Genomic DNA, 16991 nt, shown 5'->3' on the forward strand with positions numbered 1-16991 from the left:
CTATCTATCTATATATATATATATATATATATATATATATATATATATATATATATATATATATATAGTATAAAGTTTATACTCATTTTTTGCATAAAAAGCCATAAGTTGCTGTTTAAGTATATTTGTTTCTTATTAGCTTCATTATTGGTATTGATATGTATTCCGTTTATTTTTATTTGCGTAACTTTTTAATATAGAACTTTTATTTTTGACCAAAATAACGTCTAGTGAATTTCACCCGGAAGTACATAATTCGCATGTTGTTGCTGGTGCTCATGTTGTATCCTGACAACGGTAACTAAGTGAAAGACAGCAAGCGTATTGTATCTACCGAGCTAGTAGAAGTGTAGGAGTTAGCTGTCTTAACCTACTCCTTGTTACACTGGGTCCAATAATTCACGTTTACACCTCAGTTACTGCAGTAAACTGCAAAACCCGCTCTGAAAAATTTACAGTAGATTAAGGTACATTTTTCGTGGAAATTGAACATGGCAGACGATAATCGAAGGGAAGAAGATGATGAACGAAATCCCGGATTACAGCACCAAATGTTTGTGATTATGGAGGATTTATTAGATAAACTAAAACTGTTGGATTATGAAGAACAAATCCTTGTAAAGCACAACATGAAACCTCTATCCAGGTAATGTGGGAATAAAGAATCCTGTGAGAAAGTTGATTTATTGATTTAGATGGTTCTGCATTGCCTGACAAACTGACTAGTTTGGATGTCCTAAATTGGCTAGTTTGATCCTAAACTACACAGAAAATAAATGTAAAGTACCTCACATTGTTTTTAACCCAGACATATAGATGCTGAGCATGTCATTGTTATTGCTTAATTGTTGTTAATTATGTTTTGCTGCGGTGTTTACACACACACACACACACACACACACACACACACACACACACACACACACACACACAAACATTATACAGGTGCATCTCAATAATTTAGACTGTTGTGTAAAAGTTCATTTATTTCAGTATTTCAACTAAAATTGTGAAACCCATGTATTAAATACATTCAATGCACAGGAACTGAACTGAAGTGGTTTACGTCTTTGGTTCTTTTAATTGTGATGATTTTGGCTCACATTTAACAAAACCCACTATTTCACTCAAACAATTAGAATATGGTTACATGCCAATCACCAGCAAAGGTTTCTTGAGCCTTAACAATGGTCTTTCAGTTTGGTTCACTAGGCTACACAATCATGGGGAAGACTTATGACCTGACAATTATCCAGAAGACAATCATTGACACCCTTCACAAGGAGGGTAAGACACAAACATTCATTGCCAAAGACGCTGGCTGTTTAGAGTGCGGAAGAAAAAGATGCACAACAACCGAGAGAACAGCAGCCTTGAGAGGCTTTTCAAGCAAAATCGATTCAAGAATCCGGGTGAACTTCACAAGGAATGGACTGAGGCTGGGGTCAAGGCACCAAGAGCCACCAGACACACAGATGTGTCAAGGAATTTGGCTACAGTTGTCATATTCCTCTTGTTAAGCCACTCCTGAACCACAGACAATGTCAGAGTGTTTTACTCTAAAAAGAAGAAGAACTGGACTGTAGCCCAGTGGTCCAAAGTCCTCTTTTTAGATGAGAGCAATTTCTGTATTTCATTTGAAAATCAAGGTCCTAGAGTCTGGGGGAAGGGTGGAGAAACTCATAGCCCAAGTTGCTTGAAGTCCAGTGTTAAGTTTCCACAGTCTGTGATGATTCTGGTCCACTGTTTTTTTTTTTTAAAACCAAAGTCACTGCACCCATTTACCAAGAAATTTTAGAGCACTACATGCTTTTTTCTGCTGATCAGCTTTTTAAGGATGCTGATTTCATTTTCCAGCAGGATTTGGCACCTGCCCACACTGCCAAAGCACCAAAAGTTGGTTAAATGACCATGGTGTTGATGTGCTTGACTGGCCAGCAAATTTACCACACCTGAACCCCATAGAGAATCTATGAGGTATTGTCAAGAGGAAAATCAGAAAAGAGACCAAAAAATGCAGATGAGCTGAAAAAAACCTGGGATTCCATACCACCTCAGCAGTTCCACAGACTGATCACTTTCATGCCATGCTAATTTGAGGCAGTTATTAAAGCAAAAGGAGCCCCTACCAGTATTGAGTACATATACAGTAAATTAACATACTTTCCAGAAGATCAACAATTCACTAAAAATGTTTTTTTTTTATTGGTTTTATGAAGTATTTACATTTTTTGAGATGGTGAATTGGTGGGTTTTGGTTAAATGTGAGCCAAAATCTTTAATTAATAGAACCAAAGACTTAAACTACTTCAGTCTGTGTGCATTGAATTAATTTTTTATATTTTTTAATAAAACCTTTGGTAAACCCTTTGCAACAATGAGTCGAAAGTTCGACTTAAAAAATTATAATAATCTCTGTTCAGCTAACATGTCTGCACTGGTTTGGTTCCATTTAGGCAAAAAACCTAGGACTATTTCGCAAAAGTATGTTTTGGACATATCTAATTATGCGGAAAAACTTCGTAGAGCGAATCCATCAATAGACATTTTCTTTTCTTTTTTTGGCACAAGGATTGTAAGGATGTAAAACTTTTGGTTCAACGACAAACGGGTCTGTGAGCTATGGCCAGAAATGTGTGAAATTATAGTGTGGGTTTTGTTGGACTGTAGCGCCCCCCTTTGGCCAATTGGGTTGATACGTTGTCAACCTCCCCTCAAATTGAGGGGACCTACTACCTGGCCAAGTTTCATTGGTATGCATGATCAGTTTTAGGGTGAAAGATTAATAATAAAAATCCCTACAATTACAATAGGGTTTCTGCATTACATGTTTAAACTACATGTTTAATAGATTTGCCTTATTAATGTGTGTATGATTAAGTGGGCACATTGAATGAAATTGTAACAAAAACTGACCACTAATCTCTGCTTCTCCTCCCCAATTTACTCTCATCTATTTCTCTTCCAGGCATTATTTTGTAGGAAGTCCTTACACTGTGAGTAATCCTGGTGAACAATTCTACATGTTCAGTGTCATCGCAGCTTGGCTCATAACACTGTGTGGCCGCTTCTTTGAAACACCACAGGAATATGACGACCCCAATGCGATTGTTTCAAACATCCTGACGCACCTAAGGGCACTGGTCAGTTTCAACTCAACTAAAACACATGACTGTTTGGGATTAAATGTGTGAAAGAGCAATAAAGAGAGACAAACACCCATTTCTAGAGATACTCTATTGCTTTATGACTTTATGATTGATTGTTTGGTTGGTGTAGGGTGGGACGGTTGATTTCCCTCCATCTAAGTTGAAGTCTGGTTGTGGGGAGCATGTGTGTTTTGTCCTGGATCGCCTGGCAGAGGAAGCTCTGAACTGTAGACAGTTTGTCTGGAAAAGGTAAAGCACATTTAAAAAAAGTGATTACAAAATGTTTAAGAAAGTTTCATATTTTTTTTTTACTGTCTCAGGCCTCTCTACCCCTCAGAGGAGTTGGAGGAAGAGTGTGTGGTTGGAGATGATGCTGAGCTCACTCTCAGCAAAGTGGAGGAGTTGACAGTAAGGCACACACAAAAGTAACACATACAGTCAAATCAAAATGTGGGCATTAATAATGTTAGTTTTTTAGCTGTCTACCACAGTAAATTGGAGTTGAAATTAAATAATAAATATGACCTCAAAGTGCACACTTTCCACTTAAATTTCAGGATATTTTATATCCAAACCCAGGCACCCAAATCAGATAAATGTTTGATGAAATGTGAAAGGAATTGTACCAGAGGATGTTCATGAAACATTTAACTAGGTGGAAATAGGGTCATTTATGTCCATAAGGTCCATAAGGTAGTGAGGATGTGTGGTGGAAGCTGTGCCTTCCTCAGCTTTCTCAGAAAGTAGAGACGCTGCTGGGCTTTCCTTGTTATGGAAGCTGGTGTTGAGGGACAAGGTGAGGTTCTCCGCCAGGTAAACACCAAGGTATTTGGTGCTCTCCACGATCTCCATGGAAGAGCCGTTGATGTTCAGTGGGGAGCGGCCAATTTGTGTCCACCTGAAGTCAACAACCATCTCTTTTGTTTACACCAGTCCGTTAATCTCTGCACCTCCTATGAATCGTTATTATCCAGGTAAGTGAGGGCCAGGTGGAGTGTGGTGGAGATCGCGTTGCAGTGGAACGGTTTGGGCGATATGCAAACTGCAGTTGATCCAGTGTTACAGGCAGCAGGGTCTTTATGTGCCTCATGATGATCCTCTCGAAGCACTTCATGATGATAGGAGTAAGCGCAACGGGATGGTAGTCATTGAGGCAGGACACAGATGGTTTCTTCGGCTCGGGGACGAAGATCGTTGTCTTGAACTACATTTAAACAACAGCGCTGTTTAGAGAGATGTTGAAGATGTCGGAGAGAACATCTGCCAGTTGGTCTGCACATCCTCTGAGCACCCTGCCAGGAATGTTGTCTGGTCCTGCAGCTTTTCATGGGTTGACTCTGCTTAGAGCTTTCCTCACATCAGCAGTAGAGAGACTGGCACGTCGTTCTGCACTTCAAAACGGGCGTAGAAGCTCTGCTTTGCCTCTCTGATTCTTAGGGCCGCCTTTTTGCCCTCAGGAGTGCACGCACCTCTACAGTTATCCAAGGTTTCTGGTTGGGGTGCTTTCTGAAAACAGTTTTCAGATTACAAAACAAAAAAGATCAGATAGTCTCACGGAGTGCACGTGTGGCCACGTGACTTTCCGGTGTGCAGCGCGGAGACCAGAGGCAGCTGGATGCCAAGCAGACCGACACTGAACTGGTAGCCAGAAAAACCATACCTCTTATATATGGTGATATTTTTACACTGAAGTACTGTGCAAGTGTTGCTTAATTAAAGTTGCTACATGGCAATATGACATCTGTAACCAATCTCACTGGTTCCCGGTTGAAAGAGAGAGATGACATGCGATGGTTCAACAGACAGACCTCTTTTATTTTTCATTCACTTTTGCTCTGCCGCTTTCTTTTCATCAATGCCAAACACATAACTCGTGCACACTTGCGGATTAACGCATTTTCACCTGGCAACCTCTGCTTTTCCACACATATCTCTGTCTCTGTCTCTGTCTCTCTGTCTCTCTGTCTCTCTGTCTCTCTCTCTCTCTCTCTCTCTCTCTCTCTCTCTCTCTCTCTCTCTCTCTCTCTCTCCGGTGTCTGTTCATATTAAGTGCAGTCCCAGGCTAGCTTCATGCTGACTAAGTGGTTCCCTACACAGTAGTCATTTTTAGCTTTGCTGCTTTCTCTTGGGACATTGTCTACTTAATTTTGTTTTCTTAAATGTGGGGAACTACATATAAAAACTCCTGTAATTCCTACATGATTCACACAATTTGAATACAAATCACGTCAATTTAAAGCCTGAACTGTCACATCAAATTGAAAGTCTGCACTGCATGCTTTTTTAATGTCTACACCAGTATACTCTTGAAAACATTTGAAGACGGTAATCTCAATACAGCATTAAACCTTGTCTCTTTGTAGGAGAAGGCTGATGAGGAAGAGGACGTTATTGATTTGGAGGAACTGAAGTCCAGAACTAGTCAGAGTGTAAGTTTAAGCACTGGCAGCATTGTTTTAACTAGGAGGCCTGTATGGTTGAGTTAAGTCGATTAAGTGATTTATTTGATAGTTAAGTGTAAAAAAATAAAATAAAATAAATGAAACATAGTAATTGGTGCTTTGGTATAACAATTAATGTCATAATTTTCCACCTTTAAAGTGATATAGCAGTATTAACAATAAATTAGTGAAAATCTAAGAAACATTTCAAATAAATACAAAGTGTAAATGTGCACACTACTACTACTTTGTTATAGCACATTTGGCTTGTAGTAGATGGAATTAGCTTAAAGTGTTCTGTATTGTTGAAAGATTTATGATCACACTCTTTATGTCACCCAAATGAGGATGGTTCCCCTTTTAAGTCTGGTTCCTCTCAAGGTTTCTTTCTCATAACATCTAAGGGAGTTTTTCCTCGCCACAGTCGCCACGGCTGCTCATCAGGGATAAATACACACCATTCACCTTGACTGTTGTTCTCTGTAAAGTTGCTTTGAGACAGTGTCTGTTGTGAAAAGCGCTATAGCAATAAACTTGACTTGACTTGACTTAATACAGCACTTAAGTCATTTTTGAGTAAGATCTCCTCTACAAAACACTCTTCAAATAATTTCATAGTTTGTAACATGATTTAGATCTGGGATCCAACTGGACATTCAAAAACTTTGATAATCTTCTTAAGCAATTCCTTCTTTCCTTTCTTTTCCATCTTTATCATGCTGGTAGGTGAAAATTTTCACTTTCAGCTCTCTAGCAGAGGGATGCCGTTTCCATGCTTTACATCACATTATATTACAGAAGAATTAAATTATTGAATCTTAGCTTTAACCTACTGTGCTTTGTGTGTAAGAGAGAAAAGGAGAAACTTATGAAAAATATAAACCATTATAGGTGAAAATTGTTAAATAAATTGCACATTGTAATTGTTGCAAAATTGCAATTGTATAAGTGGAATATCACTTCAGAACAAGTGCTATTTACATAATTATTCCATAATTTATCCTGGTAAATTTTTTTTTACATCAAGAACAGTGGTGAGTAGACTTTTTAAATTCAATATATTTTCAAAATCATGTCCAGTCTGACAAATCTAATTTGTTAAATATCTGAGAGAAGATCGATGTAAATGGGATGCACTGCATTGAGTTTGATATATTATATAGTGTGATCTATGTTTTTAATAAATGAATATAATATACTATATAATATATGTTTTACTGCTTTATGTGATGTGCAAGTGAATATTGAATGTTTATAGGAGGGGAGTGGTCTGAGACCTGAGATGATCCTTGAGTCAGTGACTGATTCTGCAGAGTGGAATCTGGAGGTAGAGAGGGTTCTGCCCCAGCTCAAAGTCTCTGTCCGCACAGATATTAAGGTTAGAGATTCCAATTTCACATATCACTTCTAACTAAAAAAATAAAATAAAATCCTAATCATGACATTCACACCAAAAAAAATGATATTAAGATATTTTGTTTTATTTTGTATTATAAAGCTAAAATGAAATGCTTTAACCTGCCCTGAAGATCATGATGTTTTACCAGTGTGAAGTTTTGAGTAACAGGAAATTGTGGAAATGTTCAGGATTGGCGGGGCCATGTGAGCCAAATGCATCAGCACCAGGATGGCATCAAAAGCTCTTTGAAAGAAGCTAAGGTGTATTGCATGTTTTACACAGAACTTTGTATATACTTTTTTCCACTCAATGCTTTTGGATCTCAGTGATTGTGTATGTTTTAGGCTTATTTGAATAAGCTGCTGGAGGAGATCAGTAAGACTCAGGAGAAAGTGAGCAGCAGAGAAAAGTACATCAACACACAGCTAGAACACCTAATCACAGACTACAGGAATGCACAATCAAAATACTGTGAGGTAAAGTTCTATGCAAGGTACACATTATAGCGCTTTAGGCAAAGATCATTGTTTTGTCTGTTCATTACTGACTGACAGAGGTGAGAAGTAACGAAGTACAAATATTTTATTACTGTACCTAAGTAGATTTTTCTGGTATCAGTTCTTTACTTCACTATTTATTTTTTTTTACTTTCACTCATTACATTTTTACACAAATATCCGAACTTTCTACTTCTTACATTTTCAAAACAGGCTCGTTACTTTAGTGTTAATCTATAGTCAATCTATTGTTAACCTAATGTCAATATTTTTTCTTCTCACTGCCTGCTGTTTTCAGCGAGTCAACCTATTTCCTGTCATTGCGCGGCTTTTCAATCTACCACTGGTGTATCATTTATTGGCTCTCACACACCACAAACATAGGCAAGTTTAATAAGGCAGAACACAACAAGAAGTATAGGGTTTAATGTGGATGAGACAGAGGGAGTCAGCGATGAAAACGTGACTGAGAGCAGAGACATTCCTGATCATCATCATCTTTTCTCTGTTTGTGTTCTATATGGTGGATGTTCAGCCTGAATACATTCATTAGGTAAATTGTATTAATATATTAATAAGGGCTGTCAAAATTAATGCATTATTACGCATTCATTTTAAAGGCACATATTTATAAGCGTGCATTTCTGACAATTTTTATAAAAAATATAAATAAATATAAAAGAGGTGAAATAAAATCCTTTTGCACAACACACATTTATTCACAACTTTCTTTACTCAGATATATAAAAAAAGACAAACATCACTGAAAATTTATTTTTAAAGATTAAAAAGTAAATATTTGTTTTACTAATGCGCCAAGACTCAAATCAGCAACAAAATCTGACATGATTCACACAAATAACCCTCAGGTGTTGACAAACACACTAGTGCATTTTGTGTCGTTTTTTTCCGTTTTTAAAATGAAGAAAACAGAACAGGGTGCGGTTTCTGTGTCTCTGTCTCCTTTCTTCACAGACACACAAATAAAACAACCTGAATCTCAGTGAATGCTTAACTCACAAACATAACAAATATAGTGCCTTGCAAAAGTATTGACCCCCCTTGGCGTTTTTTTCCTATTTTGTTGTCTTACAACCTGGAATTAAATGGATCTTTTGAGGGTTTGTATCATTTGATTTACACAACATGCCTACCACTTTGAAGATGCAAAATATTTTTTATTGTGAAACAAACAAGAAATAAGACAAAAAAACAGAAAACTTGAGCGTGCATAACTATTCACCCCCCCAAAGTCAATACTTTGTAGAGCCACCTTTTGCAGCAATTACAGCTGCAAGTCTCTTGGGGTATGTATCTATGAGCTTGGCACATCTAGCCACTGGGATTTTTGGCCATTCTTCAAGGCAAAACTGCTCCAGCGCCTTCAAGTTGGATGGGTTCCGCTGGTGTACAGCAATCTTGAAGTCATACCCAGATTCTTAATTGGATTGAGGTCTGGGCTTTGACTAGGCCATTCCAAGACATTTAAATGTTTCCCCTTAAACCACTCGAGTGTTGCTTTAGCAGTATTCTTAGGGTCATTGTCCTGCTGGAAGGTGAACCTCTGTCCCAGTCTCAAATCTCTGGAAGACTGAAACAGGTTTCCCTCAAGAATTTCCCTGTATTTAGCGCCATCCATCATTCCTTCAATTCTGACCAGTTTTCCAGTCCCTGCTGATGAAAAACATCCCCACAGCACAGATGGTGTTCTCGGGGTGATGAGAGGTGTTGGGTTTGCGCCAGACATAGTGTTTTCCTTGATGGGCAAAAAGCTCAATTTTAGTCTCATCTGACCAGAGTACCTTCTTTCATATGTTTGGGGAGTCTCCCACATGCCTTTTGGCGAACACCAAACGTGTTTGCTTATTTTTTTCTTTAAGCAATGGCTTTTTTCTGGCCACTCTTCCGTAAAGCCCAGCTCTGTGGAGTGTACGGCTTAAAGTGGTCCTATGGACAGATACTCCAATCTCCGCTGTGGAGCTTTGCAGCTCCTTCAGGGTTATCTTTGGTCTCTTTGTTGCCTCTCTGATTAATGCCCTCCTTGCCTGGTCCGTGAGTTTTGGTGGGCGGCCCTCTCTTGCCAGGTTTGTTGTGGTGCCATATTCTTTCATTTTTTTAAAATGGCTTTAATGGTGCTCTGTGGGATGTTCAAAGTTTTGGATATTTTTTTATAACCCAACCCTGATCTGTACTTCTCCACAACTTTGTCCCTGACCTGTTTGGCGAGCTCCTTGGTCTTCATGGTGCCGCTTGCTTGGTGGTGCCCCTTGCTTAGTGGTGTTGCAGACTCGGGCCTTTCAGAACAGGTGTATATATATACTGAGATCATGTGACACTTAGATTGCACACAGGTGGACTTTATTTAAGTAATTACGTGACTTCTGAAGGTAATTGGTTGCACCAGATCTTATTTAGAGGCTTAATAGCAAAGGGGGTGAATACATATGCACGCACCACTTTTCTGTTATTTATTTTTTAGAATTTTTTTAAACAAGTAATTTTTTTCATTTCACTTCACCAATTTGGACTATTTTGTGTATGTCCATTACATGAAATCCAAATAAAAAGTAATTTTAATTCCAAGTTGTAACGCAACAAAATAGCAAAAAACGCCAAGGGGGGGGGGGGGGGGTTCCAATACTTTTGCAAGGCACTGTATATAAATAGAACCCTCGAGATGTCCACATCAAAATAAACTTATACAAAATAAACGAGAACAAATATTCTCTGATCATGTAATCCGTATGAAAGTTAGAAGAGGTACAGTTATCACCTCATTACCCGTCCATGTGGAAACATAGCAAAGGGTCCGTTTGGTGTCCTGATGATTTACGTAATGTAAAACACCATAATTACTTTAAAACATTTACAAGAATGTTTTGTCTTTATGCTGTATGTTGGATATGGTTTTACTAATAAGAAAAATAAACATGTTCATGTTGATAAGAGTATTAAAAACGTAGAACATTAATTTAAGGTTCATTTAGAACAGATAAAAATGTGCGTTTCAGTTGTGATTAATCATGAGTAAACTCACAACAATCATTGGATTAATCGCGGTTTAATATTTTAATCGATTGACAGCCCAGATATTAATATAATGTGAGGTCCAGTTACCAGCGTGACATCCAAACAGGTGGCAGTAATGGTTACTTTTTACTTAAGTACATGTCAGAGCCCATAGTTTACTTTAACTTGAGTAAAAAAGTATAATCAGTACTTCAACTTTTAGCAGAGTATTTTGAAACGAGTATCTGTACTCTGCACTAGGATGTGTGTACTTTTGCCATCTCTGCTGACAGGGTGTTCACTTAAATCAGGCTTTCAAACTCCCTGGAACTCTGAAAATTTACATTTCTGAGCTACTCTGAATACAGCATTTGTTCACATTAATGCATTAGCAATTAATTGTGCAATTTGAGGTACAGTTTGACTGCCACTTGAGGTCAGATAGCTTTTCTGGGGTTTTGCTGTACTTTCACTTTATTTTTTTATGCTTTTCTAATTGGCCATTCCATAACATCTCAGAATGCACCATGAGTTCAGAATTTTCTAAAACATTTAGTTCATACTGAGGACTGACAAATCTCAAATACTGCAATTATTTTCCCCACATTGAATATAATGTTTAAAAAAATGACTAGACTAATACTTTAACACTAATAATCTAGCTCCATTGCTTCCTTGCATGAGAAAAAGGTTAATTCCACATAAATATAGGTATATACCATTCACTTTTCATGAATGCAAGGCATGTCTGTGCAGCCACCCGGGCTTTTGCTGGAGTACCTGCCAGCTGGACCTGGCTCTATAGCACCTGTTAGTCTTGCTTAATGTTGGTGGACACCTGACAATAATCTTGTTGATGTTTACTATGGACTGGGCATCATTATGATTTCCTGGAATTTTGCATCAGTGTTCTTAAATGAATCTTACAATTTCTATCTTTACTGACTCATAAAACAGAACATAAAGATCAACAAAGGTCCCTTAAATTCATCCAGATCCACTCTCGCTTTACAAACTGTCGTGTGTGTGTGTGTGTGTGTGTGTGTGTGTGTGTGTGTGTGTGTGTGTGTGTGTGTGTGTGTGTGTGTGTGTGTGTGTGTTTAGGCCAAGGAGCAGTATCAGCAGGGCAGTGGAGGAGTGAGTGAGAGATCCAGAATCATAGCAGAGGTGATACAACCACTGCAAATGTTCCTGCCTGTCAGAAAAGCTTATATGTAACCCATATGTTCCAAACACTGTTCTGTGTATTTCAGTGTTTTCTCTGCTCTATCAAAATCACTGCAACTCAGTTTGTAAGAGCAGAGAAAACACTACAATGAACAGAATAATGTTTTTAAGGAATGAAAAACATCGATATAAGCCATTACATTTTTTTTAAGTAAAAAAAAAAACATACAAAATATTTGGCATGCCCCCCCCCCCCCCCCCCAACACACACACACACACACACACACACACACACACACACACACAAACAGACTTACACACTTACACATATACTTTCTCATGTTTTGATAGCATTTGTTGATAGTTTTTTACCATTATGTATAGATCAGTGAGGAGCTTGAGAAAGTCAAACAGGAGATGGATGAGAAGGGTAGCAGCATGTCAGATGGAGGTGAGTCAATACACCTATATTCTTTATTGTACAATTTCCTGCTGACATTTGTTAATTTTCTAGGTATAAATTAACATTTTATTTTTAGCTCCAGTAGTAAAGATCCGGCAGAGTCTGACTAAGTTAAAGCAGGAGATCCAGGAAATGGATGTGCGTATGGGTGTGGTGGAACACACACTGCTGCAGGCCAAACTCAAGGAAAAGGACAATATGACCAGAGACATGCATGCCACACACATCACAGAGACTACAACACACACCTACTCATAACCATATATATATATATATATATATATATATATATATATATATATATATATATATATTTTTTTTTATTTTATTTTATTTTATTTATTTTTTATTTTTTTTCCTTTCTAAGGCCATGTGCATAAAATGTGTTGATTTTTTTCTCTTCTTTAGTCCCACATTGCAGATGTTTGAAATTTAGTTTTTGTTTTTTTAGTTTGCATGTGTCCATTTTTTCCTATTCTGTTGATTGATCTGGACATTAACTTGAGCTTTTAGATGTTTGATCTTATTGTACTCCTGTCACATGTAATGATTATATGGTGTACAGCTGTGTATGTAATAAAGTGTGTTTGAGTGTACATATGTCTATGTATATATTTTTTCCTATGCCCTCTGTTAAACTTTGCAAAATGTATTTTGACCAAAGAAATATGTAAATGTACAGATGTTGAATTTTATTTTAATTGAAAAAATCCTCCCTAAGAATGAATAACAGATTTACACACTCTTGGCATCTATAGATAGATTTGCCAAATACTCATCTGATATACTTTGGTGTTCTTTGCTAGTTGGATATTTATTTCTAACCTTGTGATCCAGTTCATCCCAAGCAGTTCAGTAGGTTTTAGGATAAATAACTGGGCAGGTGAAGTTGGTTCCAATTAATTACAGTCCCCGTTAAGTGGCATGTTGCTGAAGTATGGAATGGTAGCCAGGTTGGTTCAGTATTTCTTTCACCTGAAATAATAACATACATGAAATGTATCAGTCATGATTTAGGCCTAATCATAGCACAGAGACAGCGCTGGTTAAAATGGTAAATGGCCTCCTATTGACCTTTGATAAGGCTTGTGTCTCCTTACTTGTGTAGCTTGATCTTAGTGCAGCTTTTGACACCATGGATCATAATATAATATAAAATGTTGTTGGAATAAAGGGAACAGCTCACCACATCCATAGACCTCCTCCTTGGCCCTCCTCTTTTCCTCCTTCCTGGTGGCTCCATCCTCAGCATTCTCCTACCGATACAACCCATATCCCTCCTCTGCACATGTCCCAACCATCTCAATCTCGCCTCCCTTACCTTATCTCCACAACGTCCTACATGCGCTGTCTCTCTAATAAACTAATTTCTAATCCTGTTCATCGTCGTCACTCCCTATAAAAACCTCAACATCTTCAGCTCTACTACCTCCAGCTCCACCTCCTGTCTTTTAGTCAATGCCACTGTCTCTAAACCATACAACATCGCAGGTCTTACCACAGTAATATAAATATATAGAGAAAATATTTTTCTTAATTCCTAAACACACTCTCCATTACTTTGCACTGTTGACCCAGGTACCTGAACTCCTCCACCTTCTCCACCTCTTCTCCCTGCAACCTCTCATTCACACACATGTACTCTGTTTTACTTCTACTGCCTTTCATTCCCCTTCTTTCCAGCATGTACCTCCACCTCTTCAGGCTCTTCTCAACCTGCTCCCTACTCTTACCAAAAATCACAATATCATCCGCAAACATCATAGTCCAGGCTCCAGACTCCTGTCTGACTTCGTCCGTCAACCTGTCTATCACCGCTGCAAACAGGAAAGGGCTCAGAGCCGATCCTTAATGCAGCCCAACCTTCACCTTAAACCAGTCCGTTGTTCCTACTGCACACTTCACTGCTGTCATACTGTTCTCATGCATGTCCTGCACCACCCTCACATACTTCTATGACACCTGACTTTCTTATTACATCTCCTCTCTCGGCACCCTGTCGTACGCTTTCTCTAAATCCAAAAACACAGAACTCCTTTTGATCTTCTCTATACTTCTCTATCAACATTCTCAAAACAAATAATGTGTCTGTGGTGCTCTTTCTCGGCATAAAACCATAGTGTTGCTCACAGAGGGTCACCTCTTCTTTAAGCCTGGCTTCCACTACTCTTTCCCATAACTTTATGGTGTGACTGATCAACTTTATTCCCTGTAGTTACTGCAGGGCTGCACTTTTACCTTATTGTCAAAGACACCAGCACACTCCTTCTCCATTCCTCAGGCATCCTTTCACCTTCCAAAATTTTGTTTGACTATGATAAACATGTACCTGAGGTTCCAGTAACCAGTGTTCCTGTACTTTTTTCTCTTTGGATCTGCCTACCTCATCCCGATGTCCTACCTCTGGATAGATTCCTTCTAAATTGAGACCACTGTGTGCAGCTGGGGATGGTTCCACACCTACAGCCTATCCATGAAGCCGCTGAGCACCCCGGGACTGAAAACTGTCTATCCAGCTTTTTAGAGTAGCTCCTCATAGCTACTCTAATCTTTGTTTGTGTGTTCTTGGCCTGATTGAAGAAGATTGTGTACCCATTTCTGTAGGCATCCTCTTTGGCCAGACAAAGCTTTCTGAGTTTTGCTGTAAACCATGGCTTATCGTTGTTGTATGTTAAAGGAGTCCTGGTAGGAATGCATATATTCTCACAGAAGCTGATATAACATGTTACAGAGTCTGTGAGCTCATCCAGATGGCAGCAGCTTCAAAAACACTCCAATTAATGCAGTCAAAACAGGCTTATAATGCCTGCTTTGTTTTATTGGTCCATATCCTTACGGTCCTTACTACAGGCTTAGCAGATTTAAGTTTTTGCCTCTATGTTCCCTAGGGAGTAGATGAACCAGGCGGTTGGTCAGAGAGCCCTAAAGTAGCTATGTGGATGGAGCAATATGCATCCTTTATTGTGGTGTAGGGGTGGTCCAAAATGTTTTTGTCTCTGGTAGGGAATGTAATATGCTGTTTGAATTCAGGAAGATCCTTTTTAAAGTTTGCTTTATTAATTGATTGATTAATTTGAATTGATTAATTATTCATTTTATAATTTTTATAATATGAATTATAATGGCAGTAGTACGGGTGTTGTTTCTCTATGTCTGCGATCCGTTCAGACAGCTTTTGCAGCGAATAGTCAAAAACCAGTACAAGATTGTGTAGTATGTTCTGCCCAATGTTCAGCAGTTCATTCCTGGTAAACTGACTGGACCTTAAAGGACAAAAGACAGTAGAACAAAAAAAACGTAAAACAACTTGGGAGCTCCAAACCGAAGATTTCAGCATGAGAGATCTCTGGTATGAGAGATGACTGGGATAAGAGCAGCCTTGGATAAGATCTCTGGGATATGAGACGGGCAACACATCAACATCAGCATACCTGAATGAACATGCGAGGTTGGGAAGACAACACCATCCAAATATCCTAGTTCACCAAAACACTTGTCAGGATTGTCTATGAGCTGAAGTCTTTAAGAGTCTAATCTCACTCATTCTTTTTCAGTTTTCTCCAATACAGATCCATGAATATCAGTCACACAGACATCAGGACGTGTATGAAAAATATCCAAAGTTTAATAGAGAGAATGTATATACAGTATCAAAATTTTTTGGTCAAGAGACAGCAATCTAATAAGGATTCTACCAAATTAGAATGAGAAATGTATCGGCTGTTTTAAATTCGCGTGATTTCCAGATCCACGAGAAATCATGTGTGACCCCGAATGTGTAGCCACAGAGGCACTGTGCAGACACGTGATGTGTTTGTATGTTGTTAAACACATGTTGTACCTGATGTGTAGAATGTAGAATGTTACAAAGGATTCCAAAGGATGTGAGAGAACCATTTTTTCAGGATTCAGTACCTAAATGCAAGCGCCGCTACTGCCTGCAGATATGATCCCATAGCGATATTGTCCATAGTTTTCAAAAGATATGCACAGGGGCCATAACCCCCACTGTGTTCTTGGGTGAGAACCATCACAGCAGCGATGGAATGTTTTACCGTAGTCTGGCAGGCCCAAAGCAGGAGCGGTGCACAAGGCTGTTTTCAAGGCCTTAAAAGAGGTCAACATCAGTCAATTGCAGACCTGGGAAAGAGGATAATGATGTAACATGCACACCATCATCAACTCTGGATGCAATAAATTCAAAATGTTTACAGAAGCTGCATGTGGCCCTAGGAAAATTATTTCCTACTTATCAGAATTTAGCAGAAAGATATTAAGTATCCACTGTCTAATGTCCTTTATACATTCCTCAACATTTTCAAGCTAATGGCTCATCTGGCTTTGCTGAAACATACAACTGTGTATTGTCAGCAAAGCCAGATGAGCCATTAGCTTGAAAATGGACTCCAGCAAGACTCTATAAGACGCTATAACAGCATAGCTAACAGGGAGAAACAGAAGGTAACACAGACATGAGGGATCCCTGGGATAAGAGAAGACCCACCACACCACCGTCAACAAACCTGAGTGTATGCGTGAGTCTTCATTATTTGAGGAACCAACAAATAGCCTGCACCTTTTGATCTAAGTAGATTAGATTAGATTAAACTTTGTCATTGTGCAGGGTACATGTACAGAGCCAATAAAATGCAGTAAGCATCTAACCAGAAGTGCATAGATAGCTTATTTACAAGTAGCAGTGTAATAAATAAGGGTATGAGGTTATACAGAAGGTGTGGTAATATGTACATATAACTGAATAAGGGTATATATAGCGTGGTTTTTATAGAAGTATGATACAGTATGAAGTGGTCCCAGGTGAAAAAGAAATATACTTAAGTTGTAATTTTTTGGATGCACTTATTA

The 16991-nt window shown here is 38.5% G+C and overlaps 1 protein-coding gene across 1 annotated transcript; it reads left to right on the forward strand.

Moving 5' to 3' along the window:
- The first annotated feature begins 245 nt into the window (after nucleotides 1-245).
- ift57 (intraflagellar transport 57 homolog (Chlamydomonas)) lies at nucleotides 246-12411 on the forward strand. The gene is made up of 11 exons (XM_083524951.1): nucleotides 246-646; nucleotides 2969-3143; nucleotides 3280-3398; nucleotides 3470-3557; nucleotides 5513-5578; nucleotides 6849-6968; nucleotides 7178-7249; nucleotides 7334-7465; nucleotides 11600-11662; nucleotides 12047-12113; nucleotides 12202-12411. Exons 1-11 carry the CDS (start codon nucleotides 492-494, stop codon nucleotides 12381-12383), a joined length of 1239 nt encoding a protein of 412 aa, XP_083381077.1. The 5' UTR covers nucleotides 246-491; the 3' UTR covers nucleotides 12384-12411.
- Nucleotides 12412-16991: the final 4580 nt, after the last annotated feature.

This window comes from Silurus aristotelis (assembly GCF_946808225.1).
Source record: "Silurus aristotelis genome assembly, chromosome: 22".
NCBI classification, from domain to species: domain Eukaryota; kingdom Metazoa; phylum Chordata; class Actinopteri; order Siluriformes; family Siluridae; genus Silurus; species Silurus aristotelis.